The sequence below is a fragment of the Heterocephalus glaber genome, unplaced genomic scaffold (assembly GCF_053883595.1).
Source record: "Heterocephalus glaber isolate CG9 unplaced genomic scaffold, H.glaber_assembly_v1.0 deba00001606, whole genome shotgun sequence".
In the NCBI taxonomy this organism is placed as follows: Eukaryota; Metazoa; Chordata; class Mammalia; order Rodentia; family Bathyergidae; genus Heterocephalus; species Heterocephalus glaber.
Genome location: NW_028258377.1, coordinates 39392637 through 39409085, shown reverse-complemented (window position 1 = coordinate 39409085; position 16449 = coordinate 39392637). Strand labels below are relative to the sequence as shown.

The following is a 16449-nucleotide window of genomic DNA, read 5'->3' as shown; positions in this document are numbered from 1 at the left end:
TGGCAAATTTTATCAGGAACAGAAAAACCCAAATTAAAAACAAAACCCTCTGAGGCTTGATGCTGTCCTCAGGAGACACCCGTGTAGTAAGTTGACTTTATTCACCTCTGTCACTTTCAGAAAGCCTGAGAAATCAGCCACCACGTTCCCATGGGTGAGCATCGCACCTTTGGGGTTCCCTGAAAACAGAAGAAGGGGGATTAGTTGGGAGCCCGGGATCGCTCCTTGAGAACACACTGGCATTCCCCGATGCCAGGCTGTCCACCCAGGCCTCTGGCCTTTGTGTGCGACCGCCTTCAGGGTCTGAGGCAGATTTGTGCTGTATCACGAACCTCCTCTCTGTCAGAGACCCTCAGAGCCCACTGCAAGATTCCCAGCAATTTGGGACAGGATGGAAGTGACATGGCTGCCCAGGCGGGTGCCCCAAGGCCTGCAGGGCTTTGCACATGTGGCACTTTACACTTCACCTCCCTCAGGGCCGCCAGTCCCCTCACGGACACCGACACCCAGTGCTCAGGGCGGCTCTCGTGCAGGCCACCGTCTGCCTGTGGCAGAAATCTCTCTTGCCACACCTGGTGCCTGGAAAGCTTCCCCGGGTAGGGCAGCCCCTCCTGTCTGCTCACAGCTCAGTCAGGACACTCATGTTCTTGCTTGCTTTAAGGAGACCTTTTAGGAGTGCTCCTGAGGCCTGGTCGTCAGGAAGCGTGAGGAGGCCAGAGGCTGTGAGGATGACGCTGGAGGCCAGGGCGCAGCAGGCTGTAGAGCGAGGCCAACGCTGCCGCCTGCTCACGTCTGGGGGACACAACCTTGGAGCTGCTGCTGGACAGATCTAACAGGGCTCAAGGCCTGGGCATCTGTAAACCATTTCTCCTCTCCGAGTTCCCTTACCTTTAGATCAGGGTTAATAAAACCCGTCTCGGAGAACTGCTATAGGTCTGGGCAGAATCCATGTACAAAAGATGTTAAACTAGATGTGTCCACTGAGGTAGCAGGTGCAATTGCTGTGGAACTCCAAAAGCATGGGGCAAGGCCACATGAAGAATTTACCAGGAAATATCGAATAACTCAGTATGTTAACTTTGCAGCCCTTAACCAGAGGAAAGAATAAAAGGGCTGAGTGAGTAGAGACTAAGCTAGTATTGCATAAATACTCAGTTTAGCCAGGCGTGGTGGCGTACACCTGTGATCCTAGCACTCAAGAGGCTGAGGCAGGAGGATCATTTCAAGTTCAAGGCCAGCCTGGGCTACATAGTGAGTTCAAGGTCAGCCTGCACTACATACCAAGAATCTGTCTCAAAAAACTAAAAATAAATAAACAGATTAAAATGGTTAGTTTCATGCTATGTGAATTTCGCCTCAGAGAGAGAGAGAGAGAGAGAGAGGCAGAAACGCAAAGACAGAGAGACAGAGAGAGAAAAGGGGAAAAGGGAGGAAGAGAGAGACAGACAGAGATAGAGGCAGACGGAGAGTAAGTAAGTGAAGAGGATTTCTTTCTTCGGAGAGAGCTATGCTGATTCCTATAGCCCATCCAAAGGGGAGGAAGCAAAGGTCCTCTCTCCCAGCCCAACCTATAATCCACTAACTCAAGAGCCTAACAGGGTCACCTGAGGAGCCCAAGTGTGGCCCATGCTGCTGGGAACCAGTGAGAAAGTGGAAGAAACTATTGGTAGAAACTAGTGGTAAAAACAACCACCACCGACGAACCCCAGGGACTGGCCACGGCGTCTGTGGGAGGAGCATCGGTTTGCGGGCACGGTGGTGGCGATGGGGATTAGAAGGAGTCTCCACAAAATCAGGGAGGCAGTCAGGTATACACGGAGGAGGGAGCAGATGGCCCAAGCCAGGGCCCTGCCCGCAGTAGAACAACTCAGAAAGGCACCCATCAAAAAAAAGGGCAAGTTTGAAACATTTGCCCAAAACCATATCCCGATTTCTATATCCTCCTCACTTCTTCTCCACCCACTCTTCACCACGAGTGAGAGCGCAGAAGCCTCCACTAGCAGGGTGGGGAGAGGAGAAACAGCAGGAAGGAGGAGGGGAAAGGGGCCGGGTCTTCCTACCACGCCTCTGCGGGAGGGGCCTCAATGAAACGCACCGGCTCCCAATTCGGACTCCTATTGTGATTACAAATTAAGATTCTGTTTGTGACTTGCAAAGGCCATGGGACTTTTCATTACTTAAGAGTGACCAGAAAAGGCACGCCACGCCTACGTTTTCATCTGGGAGCAGAGAAAGAACCACTCTCACTGAGCAAGTTTATAGGAACAGATGCAGATAAAAATAAAGTTGCTTTCCTAATTATATCCCGTGAGACCGGCTTGCTCAGCTTGCTGGTGACCCATTTGACAGACACAAAAGCATCGGTCACAGTTCCATCTTTTAAATTCAAGAGACACACAGCACTTTAGCCCATTTTGTCAACCACGGAGGTGACTCTGAGGACACAGGAGGTTACATGATTTTAAAAGACAGTTGTTAAAATATCTTCCTTTTGCGAAGAAAACACAGATCATAAGATCTGTTTCACCTCCACTTGTCTTTCATTCCAGCTCCTTTCTTCAAACGTAGCCCCATCCATGTTAAGAAACTTCTCTGAGTTGTCTCTCAGATAAAAATCCTACAGTGCTGCTACCCACACAATATTTTATCACCTAGTAATTTCTACCAGTGAATTCTGAGGTTTTGGAAGTTTCTAAGAACACTCTCAAAATATTAGGTATAGAATCAAACGGGTCACAAAACAGAGTCCCATGCTTCCGAGCTGTAGTTCTGAGAAACTGGGGAGCTGCAAGTCGGAGATAACCTCAGGGTGGAAGTTTCCGAGAACCTAAACAGAAAGTTTTCTTCACTGATGAAAAATTTCCAAAGCTTGTACCCAGTCCAGACTCACACACTTACAAGTTACTCGCTTCTGCTCAGATAAGCCCCTTTCCTCCCCAACATGACGCAGAAAGCTTAGAAACAAATGTCTTTCAGATATGAACACAATTCTAACTTCTCCTCCAGTCATCTGTCTGACTTTGTGGCTCCAAAGGATGAAGAAGTGAGTGCTGACAGTAAGTCCTGGGAGCAGACTTCAAGGCCCAGCCGGGAGGTGCGAGATTAGCCTCTGGCCATATTTCTTTCGCATGTGATAGGGAAAGGCTTCCAAGTTCTCTCCTTTTCTTATATAACTCAGCGAGAGTCTGCTGGCACCCAGCACCCCAGTGTCGCAGCGGTGTTTTCTGTCTTGCCACGGATCCTCTGTGCACGCTGCTCCCTCTGCTGGGAACATCCTTCCCCTTCATGTCCTCCAGCTATGGCTCCTTTAGGAGCCTGCTGAGGTGACTTCCTGTGGGAGTCCTTGGGTCCTGCTGTTCGATGTCTCCATGCCTAGGCACCCTGTGCAGCGTGGGATGCCGACCCTGGACTGTACCTGACCGTATGGGCTGTGAGCTCCTCAGCCCCCGTGGTGTTAGTAGGTCTGACACACAGCGGGTGCTCAAAAAAAAGAAAAAGAAAAAGAAGCTGGAGGAATGAATGAATATCAATTAGAAAAAGAGTGAGGAGAGTGTATTTTGTAAGACCACCGTCCTTTTCCTCTCTGGAAAGAGAATGTATATGAACTAAGGCTACAATATCTTAATTATCATTCAAGGGACTCACTTTCCCAATAGGCTGCATTATACCTACAAATCTGTCTTTTGGAAGGGAGGAGTAAGATTCAGTTCAGTTATTTTTAAAAGAACAAGCAGCCACATATCCACCCACCAGCCATCACTGTACAAAGCACAGTCTCTCACCCTCTCTGGCCTTCCTGGACTGAGCAGCGGCTCCACAGCTCTGCTGTGTGCTAGCAGCCTTCTGCTGAGGTTCCCATCACATGCCAGATGGAAATCTTCCTAGAATGGTTCCTCCAGAACCAAGGGCCAAAGATCAGATTCAGATCATATTTGCCATCTGTCCCCACGGAAAGAATGATGTGGCCCTTGATGTGGCCGAGAGCCAGTGGTCGGCACGAAAAGGAAACTTTTCCGTAGCGGGGCCGTGGCACTGAGGACACACGTGGTGAATGCGCTGACAGGAGGATGAATACGAGGCACAGCACAGGCTTAGCCCAAAGCCCAGGAAATCCAGGAGTATGCCAGGCAGGGTGATGCCAGGCCAAAGGTCTGCTCACTGCCCCAGCTCTGTCAGGTCTGACACAGCTTTGGATTAAGGCCCTTGGGACACCCAATCACATGCTGTTTTTCAGGCTCTGTAGATTCTGCTTTCACCACACAGAGCTCGAGTAGTGTGGCACAGCTTCCACCATGAATCCGCAGTCTGGAGAGCCAGTGACGTCTGCCCTCCCCAGCCAGGCAACAGCATGTTTTGCATCTGATAGTTCTTTTCCAGATATAAAGGTAGCACCTGTGACCAAGTGACCCATTAAAACCCTGAACGCACTCTTGGAAAACACAGTTCCGAAGCTAAGGCCAGAGCAGGTGACCTGCTTCCCAAAATCGTGTCACCAAAAATTCATGCTGTGAAACTCATGTGAAAAAGACGATGGAAAGCTCTATTTTAAAAGCAATGTAAACCTGAAGGGTAGTTTTGAATTCTGAGTTGGCTCTGGGTGTTTGATTTCCTTTCTGAAAGAGTATTAAACCTGTTAAAGAGTAGGGCACAAACTTTTAAACCCACATGAATTAATGGCAAAACTCCGTCTCCGTTCAACAAAGCCACATTTCTCGTGACCCACTGACACGGATAATCCTGCTTATGGGGCTGGTCAGGGGCTGCTCCTGAGGAAGCTGAGGGGCTGGTCCACCGCACAGGAAGAGCTATCATTAAGGTGGGCCAGTCCTCAGTCTGGAAAGAGATGGCTGGAAACTGCCGGCCCAGTTAGAGCAAAGCAAGTGACTTTCCGAGCCACTAGCTGAGAAGGAGGATCGGAACAGGAGCTGGGAGGGGAGGGCTCACGTCCCGGTGCCCCCACTTGCCAGTGGTGTCTCCTTGGAGCAGGCTGGGCCGAGGCCTCAGCCGCACACTGCGGATTCTGCCTCCCCTAAGAAGCCTTCCTTGACTGCTCCTGCCCACGAGGACACCCGTGTTCCTCTGCCCGCGCCACGGAGACTGTTTTCTGCTCCTGTCCGCTTCCTGACAGTCCTATCTGGACTGCTCTCTTACACCACTCTATCTCTCAGCTGGCACCTTTAACCACCCTTCCCCACAGGTGGGAGCTGGGGACAGGGATGGCAGCGAGGTTAAGCGACTTGTTCCTAAGTCCTTCTAGCAAGTAGTGGGGATGGAACTCAGACTCAGACACCAAACCCCACACTCCTTCCCCAGCCCACAACAAAAGTCCAGGCAGGGACAGAAAGCAGAGCAGTGAGGCTGTTTTGGATAAAGCAACGACCCCACGAGAAAAGTCCTACCCCAGCTGCCCAGGTCTCTAGTGGCTCTGAGAAGGGCCAAGCCCCACCCGCACTTCCTAGTCCAGCCTGTGCCTCCGAATCTGGCCACCTCTGTCCTTTCTGGTAACAGACACCGGCAGCAGCAGAAGGAACCAATGTTCGGAGCCAGGCGCAAGACAAGACTCAGCCCATGTCACAGAGGCTGAAGTCACCTGCCAGGCTGCTGGGCAAGGGTGCAGATGGCCACACCTGGTGATGTGGGAACCTCTGCTTACCTGTTGTGCCACTCGTGAAACACACAATGGAGAGGTCATCAGGCTGTGGGGGCTGCAGGGGCAAAAAGACACGTGTGTTAGGGAGGCCCAGCGCAAGCTGCCAGGGCCCATGGCACCAGACCCCTCCACTGCCAGCCCCACACACGGTGTGTGTTGTGCATGTGCGACACGGGTGTGTGTATGCGTTAGCAACGTGTGCGTGCCCCTGTGCTGCCCAGCTGAAAATGTGAGCAGGTGAGCTCCTAGGAAAGCGGAAAGAGGCTGAGCGTGTGGACACAGAGCTGACCCACCAACCTCACACCGGGTCCCATGGCTTCCATCGACGCAGGACTCCACTGAATTCTCCTAGGTGGGCTTGGGCTGACGTGGCCACATTCAGGCCTCTACCCAAGATCTCACCTATCTATCGGCTGTGACCCATTTCCCTCTTTCCTCCCCATTTTCCCCAAGGTATCTAGGGTGGCTCAGGAATTGAGCCGCCCCCTGCAACTCCAAGCCCGTTCTGCATCAGGCCCTGGCTCGGACCCTGGGCATATGGCTGTGAGGTGACCAGGAGGAGCCTGCCGAGCCCATCTGCACATAAGAATGGCTTCCCAGGGGAGGGGACGTGTGAGATGAGGTGCCAGGGCGAGCAAGACCTCTCCAAATGAAGCAAGGGTGGGAGTTCTGGGAGAGGATCAAGGGGCACAAGAGACAGGCCAGGCTGATGAACTAGGGAGCAGTTCTCTAGGGCTGCAGCCTGGCACTGGGAGGTGGCAAGCATACAGGGCTACCCTTGAAGGGCTCCGCTATGCCATCAGGAGAAGGGAGTGGGAAGGGCGGAGCTGGAGCGAGGCCTTGCCAGAAACCTGAAGCCTCCACATCCCGTGGCCCCGCCCAGGAGGCAGCTACCCTCATGTGACCCGATCCCGGCAGTGCCACGTGGGCACGGCATTCAGAAAGGTTCACAAAGCAAAGATGTACAAAGACAGCAGAGGCCACTTTGCCCAGGGGTTAACTTCTGCTGCTGTTGCTGCTTCTGTCCATCCCATGCTCTGAACAGTTCACTACAGTCAGAGAGACAAAAATGAGACCTCTCCAAGAGAAAGTCACAGAGCACCATGATGGCCAGGACTGGCTGCCGTCTGTCTTCCTCCCAAACATCTGACTCCTGTTCCAGGTCCTTCCCTGGGCCCTCAGCCCACAGAAGTCCGGGCACCCGAGCGGGTATTCCCGAATTGCACACAGGAGTTGCTTATCGACTTGGAGGTGCTTGTCTGGCCTCTCCACTGAGCCCGAGCCCAGCAGGGGACCCTGTGAAGATGGGCCCTGCCTGTCTGCTGGCAGGTTAGCTTACCACAGGAGCATGGTGATTCTCTTGGCCACAGTCCTGAAAAAAGAAAATACTGCTTTTAAGGGCTCTGAGGTTCTCAAACTCAAACTCAAAAATCAAACTCAGCGCAGCAGGCCTTGCTCTTACACATACACCTAGCCTGAGGCTCCTGGGAGAGAGAAGTGGAGAGGGTCCAGACCAGGGGTGGCAAACCTATGGCACGTGTGCGTCACGGAAAGCTCTAAAAGGTTCGCCGTCACTGGCCTAGACCCACCCCATACATCACAGAGAGGAAGCCATAGGCTGAGAGGACAGGCAGTGTGCTTACACCAATGTGTTTGGGACCTGCTCGGCTGAAGGTGTCCATTGTACATCTGGGCACATGTGTAAGACACAGCAGCTTCTACATGACCGCTCAGGGCAGGGGGACGTGGGGGGTGCCAGCGCAGGTGTGGCTGCTACTGTCACAGAGGGGCCTAAGTACACAGGCATTACAAGTTCAGGGAGGAGCACACGGAGGCAGAGGAAAACTGGAAAGCCCCAGGGCCCAGATCCAATAGACCACAGAGGGGGTCAGCTGCTACCAAGAGGGCCTGAGGCCCTGGAGGTCACGGTGCCAGGCCCTGTACCACTCTAGCAGGCCACAGGATGCCACCAATGTCACGTCTCTGGGGAGGCCGTGCACAAGCAAGTCGTTCTGCTGGCTGCTGGGGATCTGGCCCCATTGGAAGGATCTTGCCGAGACTCCTGGGCTTACCAAGAGTCCTCAGGCGCACACAGGCTGATGGTAGCTGGAAGCGAGGAGACTAGAAGCTGTGAGGGCCTCACAGGCTGGCACCATCACCGACTAAAGCCAGAGCCTGCTGCCCTTCCTACACTAGCGCACCGCCTTCTGGAGCATACCGTGGGCACTGATGACAGACTCCCAAAGCCTGCCCCGTCATGACACTCATACATTCTGAGGACCAAAAAAGCGGCCACCCCAGGCATGAGAGGGGCCAATAACCAGCACATCTCAATTGGTGGCCAGCCAGCAAACACCCCAGAAGCAGGTTCTTACCTCTACATCCTGCATGGACTTCATGACCACGCCACACTTCCGCCCTCTCTCTTTCAGAGCTTCCTCAAACGGCTCCATGAGGATGACCAGCTTGAGCCCTGGAGTCTCCCTCCTCTCCACATGCTCTAGCAGCAGCATAGCCTTCTGAGGCTTATCCACAATCACAGTGCTAATGTCCGCTGTGGGGACCGTTAAAGAGGGTCAGACTATGACTGTGAGCAGCATGCGCCGGGCAGTGGCCCTGAGGGTTGTGTGCGCCAGAGCTTGTGTCAGTAAACATGGGAGGGCAGCTATGGGGGTCAAGTGATGTGGGTGCTGGGTGGAATAAAGAGCAGAAGGTCAGGGGAGGGACCCCGTGGAGCAGACTCCAAGCTCTTCTTTGCTTCAGCCTCAGCCCCCATCATCCCAAGTCTGCCTGGGATATTTCCCCTGCCCAGTAATGATGTCGGCCGCCAGAAACCTCAGAGGACTGCAGCCTGTGTGGAGCTGTTGGCATCCCAGCCCAGTGGAAGGAACCGCAGGGGAAGCTGGGATGGGAAGAGCTGTGACTCAGAAAGCCTACTCAGGGGCCCCTGGTGTTTCCTGAGTACAAACAAAGGGCCTCTTGTGAGTGATATATGATCAGCATAACCTGAGGGGCTGGGGGCTGGGGGCTAGCTGATGGCAGGAAGGGGTGGCTGTAGGGCTCACCTGTATTGATGATGTAGCGGATAGCTCCAGGGCCCAGGGTGTCATAAAGCGGGACCACCACCATGGAATATGTGTAGCAGGCCAGCTCTGCAATGATCCACTATGGAAACAGAAGGTCAAGGAGGGGGAAGGAGATGAGACTGTTCTGCCCTTAGGCCCAGGTGACCAGTGTCCCCCCGCTGCAGTCCCTATGCCTGACCTCCGTGTGTGACGAGGAATCCAGAAGGCTAGCGGGTTGTGCTTGCTCACCCTTCTGGACCACGTTCACTCCAGAGCAGTCTATAATTTCTGGATTTCATGCCCAAACAGGTCTGGGCCCACTCCTAGGATCCGCACGGCACTCTCCGCCATGCCTGGCCTCCCCGCTGGTTCAGGGAGCAGCTGTGTGTGGTACCCAGTGTGGCATGCATAGAGCTTGGCTGGAGGGCCCACTCCTATGAAGGGGAGACCTGCGCGGGGTGGTGTTATGGTTCTAGGGTCTCTGTTTGTTCTCCTGGGCGACAGGGACTATTCCATGCTCCCATCCCTATGCCACCAATACCTCTAAAACCAGGTAGAGCAGATACTCACCTCTGGTCGGTTTTGTGCAAAGACACCAATAAACTGATCTGTACTTGCTTTACAGCTGTGCTGGAGAAGCCCAGATCCCAGAAATTCAGCCCTGTCTGCCACCTGCACACAGATACGGGGAGGTAATGGAGAAAGAACTCTACAGCAGGAGACACAGCCCTATGTAGGAGTCCTACAGTCTGACAGACCTGCCTGGCTCCCTACCCAGGCATGCTGAAAGCTCCTCAACACTGCTGCCAGAAGTTTGGCAGATAGGCCAGAAAATTAATAAATTACACTGTGAGACCCACCAGGGTGCTCAGAAGGCCCTCCCCAGCCCAAGTGCCCCATCTGCATGGGCGCATAGCATGAGGCCGGGCCTCTGTCACTTACCTCCTGGTAGGAGAGCCACTGGTAAGGCTGCTTGGGCTTCCTGAAACCAAGACAGGGCCCATTCCCTGCAGACAGACAAGCAGACCTTATGGTGGGGGGAGGCCAGTGTGGGTATGCCACCTGTTCCTGCCCATCAGACACCTGGATGGACCTCCCATCCTGCGGCTGTCCATGGATCAAGTGAACTTTTCCCTGCTGCCTGTCTTACCGACTAAGGCCAGGAGGAAGGGCCTAAAGCACATGAGTACGGCATCTCCCACCATGACTGGTGTGACAGTCCCCAATACAGGGCCAAAGGAGACAGACACCTGGGAGCCACCAGGAGAAGGTGGTAGGTGCCCCTCTCTGACTACTTCCCTTTGTCTCATAACCTGGGGCCATCAAGGCGTCTCAGAGGCCCAGGTTCAAAGCCTTGCTAGCCACCAGCCTGACAGTTCAGGGCTCACTATGGGCTGCCAATGGGTGTACAAGTCTGAGGTCTGAAGGTAGGCAGCCCGAAACCAAGCAGGGTTCACCCTTGGCCACATAATGCTGCTGCTTCTCTGATGGGTGACAGGAGGGCCAGGAGTGTGTTCTCTACTGACCCTGGGTACTGCTCATCTGCCATGTCCCTGCTACGTGCTTGCTTACCCACCCTTGAACCTGTGCAGCATCTGCCATGGCTCTCTTCATCCCCACAGCCACCTCACCTGAGATGGTAAGGCCACGGCGGAACACCTGGTACATGGTCCGGGCGTCATCGTAGAAGTGGGTAAGCAACTGAAGGCCGCCACCAATCACAGATCGTCGGGCCCCACCACTGTCCTACAAACCAAGCACAGGGCAGAGAAACTGACTGAGGCAGGCAGAGATGCCAGAATGGTGCCCCGGCACGTACAAAGCTGCACACCTGCTCCACACACGTGGGGCTGCGAGGTGCTGTGCACACCTGAACTGCACACGCTTGACCTGTGTTCATGCACACTCACATCTAACTGCCTGACACACACAGGCCCAGTACACCACTGTCTCACACATACCACACTCGTGCACCAGGTCAGCATACACAAAATGTCCAGAATTTTCAGTAACTCTTCATATACAGCAGCACGATGGAATGGGAAGTGTGGCCGGACTCGGCTGTATCTCCTGGCATCAAGATGGACCTGCCTAGTTGCTCCCCACCCATCGTCTGCTGCTGCACCCCTCAGTTAAAAATCAGGTGGGTGTAGTCTTTGGCTAAGAAGGCTGCCACCCTCCACTCCCAGAATGGCGTGAATTAACAGAGGACTGCGTTGAGGATACTCTCCAGGAGAAGCAGCCTAGGAACACGGGCTGAGCTGTGCCAACATCCAGTGGGAGCAGGCAGGGCAGACAGCTCCCGGGGCCCCCATGGGGCAGCTCTAGAGTGGGAAGGAGCACACACCTTCCGGGCCAGGGTGGGGAAAGAGCCAGAAGCCCTCGCCTGCCTTCTCGCCTTCCTCCCTGCTGCCTCTCCCCAGGATCTCCAAGACCAGGGCTCCCTGTATGTCCACAGTTGCCTCTTCGTGCCTAGCCCGGGCATGGAGACCCTTTCACAGCACAAATCAGCACCCCCCAACCGAAAACCCTGAGTAAATCCACGCTGCCCATCCCGAGTCCCCGCCCACCATCCCTGTTCACCTCCCCAGATGAGTTGCAATTGTGAGCTTAACTAAAAAACAGCTACGCCTGGTGATTTATCAGGACCATCTCACCAAATCCCGACTGCCCGAGGGACCCTCTCTCCCCCTTTTTGGTACTGGGAATTGAATGCAGGCCTTTGCACTGAGCTATATCCCCAGCCTTTTTTTATTATTTTTTTTTATTTTGAGACAGGGTCTCGATAAGTCACCCAGGTTGGCCTGCGAATTGTGATTCTCCTGCTTCAGTCTCCGAGGAGCTGTGATGACAGGCTTGTGCCACTGCCCGACTCAGGTGCACTTTTTTCTACCCACTTTACCACAGAGGACACTGAGACTCAGAGAGTTAAGAATCTGACAAGAAACATACAGCTCCTAGAGGCACAATCCGGCTTCGAGCCCAGGACTGCTGCTCACCACAGCGATCCCATCCCCTACTCTGCTGCCCCATTTCCAGCCCTGCTGCAATGCCCACACCCAACACCAGCCACCCTTCCCCAAAGCACACCTGTGCCTTCCCGGATGCCACCCTGCTGGGAAAACGGCCCTCAGATCCAGGCCCCATCTTGACCTCCCTCCCCTACCAGCCAAACCTTGCCGTATTTTTGCCTCTAAATGCATCGATACAATGCACAAAGATGGGTGTACAAGGATATCATTTAAAATCGGGAGGAGGGATCGCTATACACAGTAATCTGCTAGAGCTTAGGACAGAACCAGAAACACAGGTGCCTCAGGGGGGAAGTGGGACACCCAGGGTAGAAGGGAGAAGCTTTTCGGTCTAACCTTTTGCCTCTTGGGAACCATGTGAGTATATTAGCTATTAAAAATGAGGGCCAGGGATTTAGCTCAGTGGCACCGCGTCTGTCTTGCAAGCGCAAGGTCCTGAGTTCAATCCCTGGTACCAAAAAAAGAGAACAAAATTAAAGTTTAGAAAAAAGGTAAAATAAAATTCTATATGCTTAATAAAGAAGCAGATGTCACCAGTCCTTCCAGGCTTCACCCGGAATCATCCTGTCTGCTGGGCCACTGCATGCCCTTCTGCACAGTGACTCCACCTGTGAGCCTATGTGCTCTGAGAGGGCAGAGTCCTTGGGGCGGGCTCAGCTCTGGGACCTGCACCAACCAAACTGGGCCCAGGGAGAGACTGGGAGGGAAGACTCGCTTAGCCTACTGAGGCACCAATGAGCCAGCGGCCCTACTCAAGAGGCAGGCAAGCCAGACGCCCTGCATAAGGGCAAGGCCAGGCTGTCTGACAGGAACTCCTGCTCCAGGCGGCTGCAGTTTGTTGGCTAGCTGCCAGGGAGCAGGACTACAGGATTCTCAGGGACACCTGAAGTCGAACAAGCCACAAGTCCAGCTTCTACCTTCAAGACGTCTGTCCTCTGCCCGATACTTTCTACCGCCCGACTGCTCCCACCTACTCACCTCCACTTCTTCTGACTGCAACAGCAGATTGCACGGTGGGGTCAAGGCCTTCGGCCGGTGAGTGAACCAGTAGGCGAGGATGGCAGCCAATGCACCCATACTCACAAGGGTGGTGGCTGACAGACTGCGGAGAAACTGGCTCAAGTCACCCATCTCAGGGAGCCGCAGTAACTTCAGAATCTCCTGGGTCTGCATCTTCTCCAGAAGTGAGAGGACAAACTCTGCAAGAGACAGGAGGCAGATGAGGGAGCAGGGCCGGTGGGCAGGCCCCCGGGGATGGGGATGCTCGGTCACAGGTGGCTCTGGCCCAGTGTGCTGAAGGGCAGGCCCCAGGCAGTTGGGGGATAAAGTTTCCTGGTGTAACACAGAAGTGCACCCCAGAAGCTGGCTTCCTAGAAAGGGCTATTCCTGGTACGAGGCCAGAGCCCTCAGGACCCAATCCTGGCAGACATCTGGCCCACTTTCCCCGAGAACCACAAGCTCAGGCCCTGGGCTATGACTCACATGTGCTTCTGGGGCTAGGCTGTGTTCTCAGAGCAGCTCGGAGCATGGAGCCTCTCCTACAGGACTGTGGTCACGTGATTTGCTTATCTTTGCTCCTAGAGTGTGGAAAAGATTGAAGGGTGGCGGAAATGCCTAGCAAAGTGTCTAGGGTAAGTGGGGTGAAAGGACGAGGCTCCACCTGCTCCATCTCTAAGCTCTTAGCCCAGCCCTGCCTGACGGAGAGAGGGAAGAGGAGTTGGGCAGATCCCACAGACAGCCCCAGGCACCCCCAGGCCTTGACATGAAGCAGCAGCCTACCCGACTACAGGAGCACCAGGGCTCGGCACAGCTGGCCCGCCGCTGACTGTGCCCTCATCCCTCAGCTGGTCCACAGGAGAGGGCTAGCAGAGGGGAATGGGTATTAGACTGGCAAGAGGAGAAAGAACTCGGAGAACTCTCTCGAAGAAAGGGCTCAGCTGTGTGCTGTGTGCATTCCTAGAAGGAACCAGCCTCTTGTGATGTCACAGCCCGTGTGGGTACGGTGGGCCTCTCAGGGAGACATGGAGATGCCCTGGGGTAGACAGTGAGAAGGCTTCGGTGAGAAGCACTGGTGACTGACTGGTTCCAAGAGGGCAGGTTTCAGGGGACTCTGTGACCTCGTTAGCTGCTGGAAGAAGAAGCTGACAGAGCAGATACACAAGCCAGATGGGCGCAGAGTTCTTTGCCCAGGACTGACGAAGGCATCCAGGGTGGGCCAGGCATTGCTCGTCACATCCCTCATGTCACTGCCCGGTAGCGATGGCGGGGTGGTTCTAGCTGCTGTGCACCGCCCACAGGCACCCTCCTGACAGGCCTTCAGCCTTTGGAAGCAGTGGCTGTGGTTTTCCTTCTTGGGAATAAGAAGAAATGCAACAGTGGCTACTCTGCAGCCACTGGATGAGAGCCAATTGCTTGACCCCTGAGGAAAGAGGGAGCTGCTTAAGTTCCAATAAATGGTATTTGTGCTACACTGTAACATGACCACATGGAGATGAGGTCAGCGATGTGGAGGGTTGGGGGTGCAGACAGACGGAGAGACAGAGAGCTATCTTCAGTTCAAGTCCCTTCTTCACTTGTAAGCGGTGCACAGTTTGAGCCCCTACTTCCCTCAGAAACATAAAGCCTCCTGCGCTACAGCTGGTACAGAGATCTAAGGAGGTGGCCCCAAGGAGGCTGCTCAATGTAGGACACACAGATAAGGCTGAGAGCTGGCCTGGCCCAGGCTGGTCCAGATGCTAGGCAGAGGCAGGGCTCAGACCCGGTGGCCCCACAGTTGGAGTTTATGATCTACAGATGCACAGCAAGCTGAGTCCTGGGGAGACTCGCCCACCCTGCATAGACTTGGGTGTTTCTGGGGAGCAGTGAAAGGGACCGCCTAGCAGGGAGAGCTGGAGTCCAGTTTTACCGGCAGCTTTCTTAAGCTGGGCCAATTACGAGGGACTACTCAGGAGGAGCCACTCCTAGCAGATAGGTCCAGTTACGGTTCTACGTCACCAAAGCAGAGGAGCACAGACTACAATGACTTCACCACAGAAAGCCTAAGATGGGAGAGCTCTGGGCAGGCAGCCAGCTGGCCACTTTGGGAGACCTGACTTCCCTACACTACGGGTGTGGTGGCTAAGTCACAGCCAGGCCTGTCAGATAAATGGCTCACTATTTAGTAGAAAGTCTAGACAAAGGCACCAGCTCTTGGAGTGGGGTCTGAGCGGCCTGACAGTCCCTTTAATGAGCTGAACTGACTCAGTCAGAGGGCTGAAAAACTAAGGCCCAAGAAACCTCTGACCAGCCCCACAAGGGTCAGCTAAGTGGTCCCAACAGTTTTAAAGAGCGCCTGGAAGGAGTTCCTGGTCCTTGGCAGTTGCTGATGGACCCCAAGCTTCAGGACAAAAGGGGTATTTGTGGCATTGGGTACAGTGTTCGAGCTGTCAACAGAGCACAGCTCATAACGGCCGAGCCATTCATCTATCCATCCAACCAGCAGACCCTCACATGGCCCTTGCTCTCACCTAGCTCAGTGTTAGGCCTGTCCTCAGTCCCTGGGAGGAGACATGAAGGAGAGAGGATGGTGTGCTCCAGGCTGTGACCGGTCAGGGCAAGCCAGAGGAAGTGCCTGATTCAGGTGTGGAGGTCAGGGCAGGCTCCTGACAGGAAGTGATACCGATGCTGAGAGGAAGGATACGGGGAAAGGGGCCCATCAGAGGAGAGCAAATACACACCGACTGGAATTGTAAGAGTATGTGGAACATTCAGGGAACTGAATCTTCCCTTCAGATAGTAAAGTCTTGGGCCTACAAAATCTGTATGAAGGTCAGCACCATAAGTCTGTGAGCCTGGCACCTGGCATATGCTGAGCTTTATGGAGCTGCTGTACTAATTAATTAGCACAGTCCTCAGCAGAGGGAGAAGCTGAATGTGTCTAAACGTCCTGAATGCCTGATGCCTGAGAAGCCCTTTCCTATACATGGCACTGTTTGATCCTCAGCTCCCTGTACTCACTGCAAGGAGGCAGCGCACAGGGACCCTTCCTTCAGTGACTAAAGCAGACGGTAAGGAAGCTACAGAGTTCAGATCAGCCCAAAACCACTTGTGTGACCACCCCAGGCCCTGCCAACACTGGACCCCATTCCCACAAGCCATCCTCCCCTTTGCAATGGGCTGAACCCACAGAACACTGGCTCCAGACTGCTCAGAAGTCAGGCCCAAGTTCTGGGAGGTGGGTGGAGATGCAGCCTTGGCAGAGTCTGGGCTAGGGATGAGCCACACAGTGCTGCTCACCCCGAACACATCACGGATGGGCTCCCTCCTGGCTTCACCTCAGGAACTTGCCACCTTCTCCTGGCTGGGTCTTTTCTTCCCACCTGGGGCAATGGAGAGCAGTGGGCAAAGAACCTGGCTGTCCACTCCTCTTCAGGCGAGGTTCTTGCCCCTAAGGAGGCATCGGCAGTGGCTAGAGCTCCTCTGGCCCCAAGGCTGGGCCTGTCCCCTACTTGGCTGGCAGTGACAAGACAGTCTTATTCTTCCAGGATCACCGACCTTCTCAGACAGTCAGAGCTGCTTCTGTTTAGCCTGAGATCCCCTTCAGACCTGAGAGCCAGTGCAGGCCAGAGCCTCGGTCCAGGTCCCCTGAGGACGCCGGCCTCAGCACCAGCCCGCACCACCAAGCCCTTGGCACGCAGGAGGACTGGGAGTTCGGTCTCCTCTC

The 16449-nt window shown here is 54.4% G+C and overlaps 1 protein-coding gene and 1 long non-coding RNA gene across 11 annotated transcripts in view; one reads left to right on the top strand and one right to left on the bottom strand.

Moving 5' to 3' along the window:
• Positions 1 to 16449, bottom strand: part of Acsl6 (acyl-CoA synthetase long chain family member 6) — a 51299-nt gene that overhangs the window by 23038 nt on the left and 11812 nt on the right. For 6 of the 10 annotated variants that reach the window (XM_004836631.4, XM_004836635.4, XM_004836634.4 and 3 more), the window contains exons 2-10: positions 12726 to 12946; positions 10347 to 10461; positions 9658 to 9722; positions 9286 to 9387; positions 8716 to 8815; positions 8026 to 8204; positions 6990 to 7022; positions 5654 to 5705; positions 106 to 179 (exon numbers count right to left, since the gene is read on the bottom strand). In XM_004836631.4, the coding sequence (XP_004836688.1) occupies positions 106 to 179; positions 5654 to 5705; positions 6990 to 7022; positions 8026 to 8204; positions 8716 to 8815; positions 9286 to 9387; positions 9658 to 9722; positions 10347 to 10461; positions 12726 to 12946 (941 nt within the window). Of the gene's footprint in view, positions 1 to 105; positions 180 to 5653; positions 5706 to 6989; positions 7023 to 8025; positions 8205 to 8715; positions 8816 to 9285; positions 9388 to 9657; positions 9723 to 10346; positions 10462 to 12725; positions 12947 to 13229; positions 13325 to 13526; positions 13714 to 16449 lie in introns of those variants that run through there. The other 4 variants (XM_021241639.2, XM_087194572.1, XM_004836633.4 and 1 more) reach the window with 3 other exon arrangements.
• On the top strand, positions 13756 to 16435 carry LOC147823017 (uncharacterized). The gene is made up of 3 exons (XR_015444676.1): positions 13756 to 13957; positions 15730 to 15793; positions 16271 to 16435. It is a non-coding gene; the product is annotated as an uncharacterized LOC147823017 (long non-coding RNA).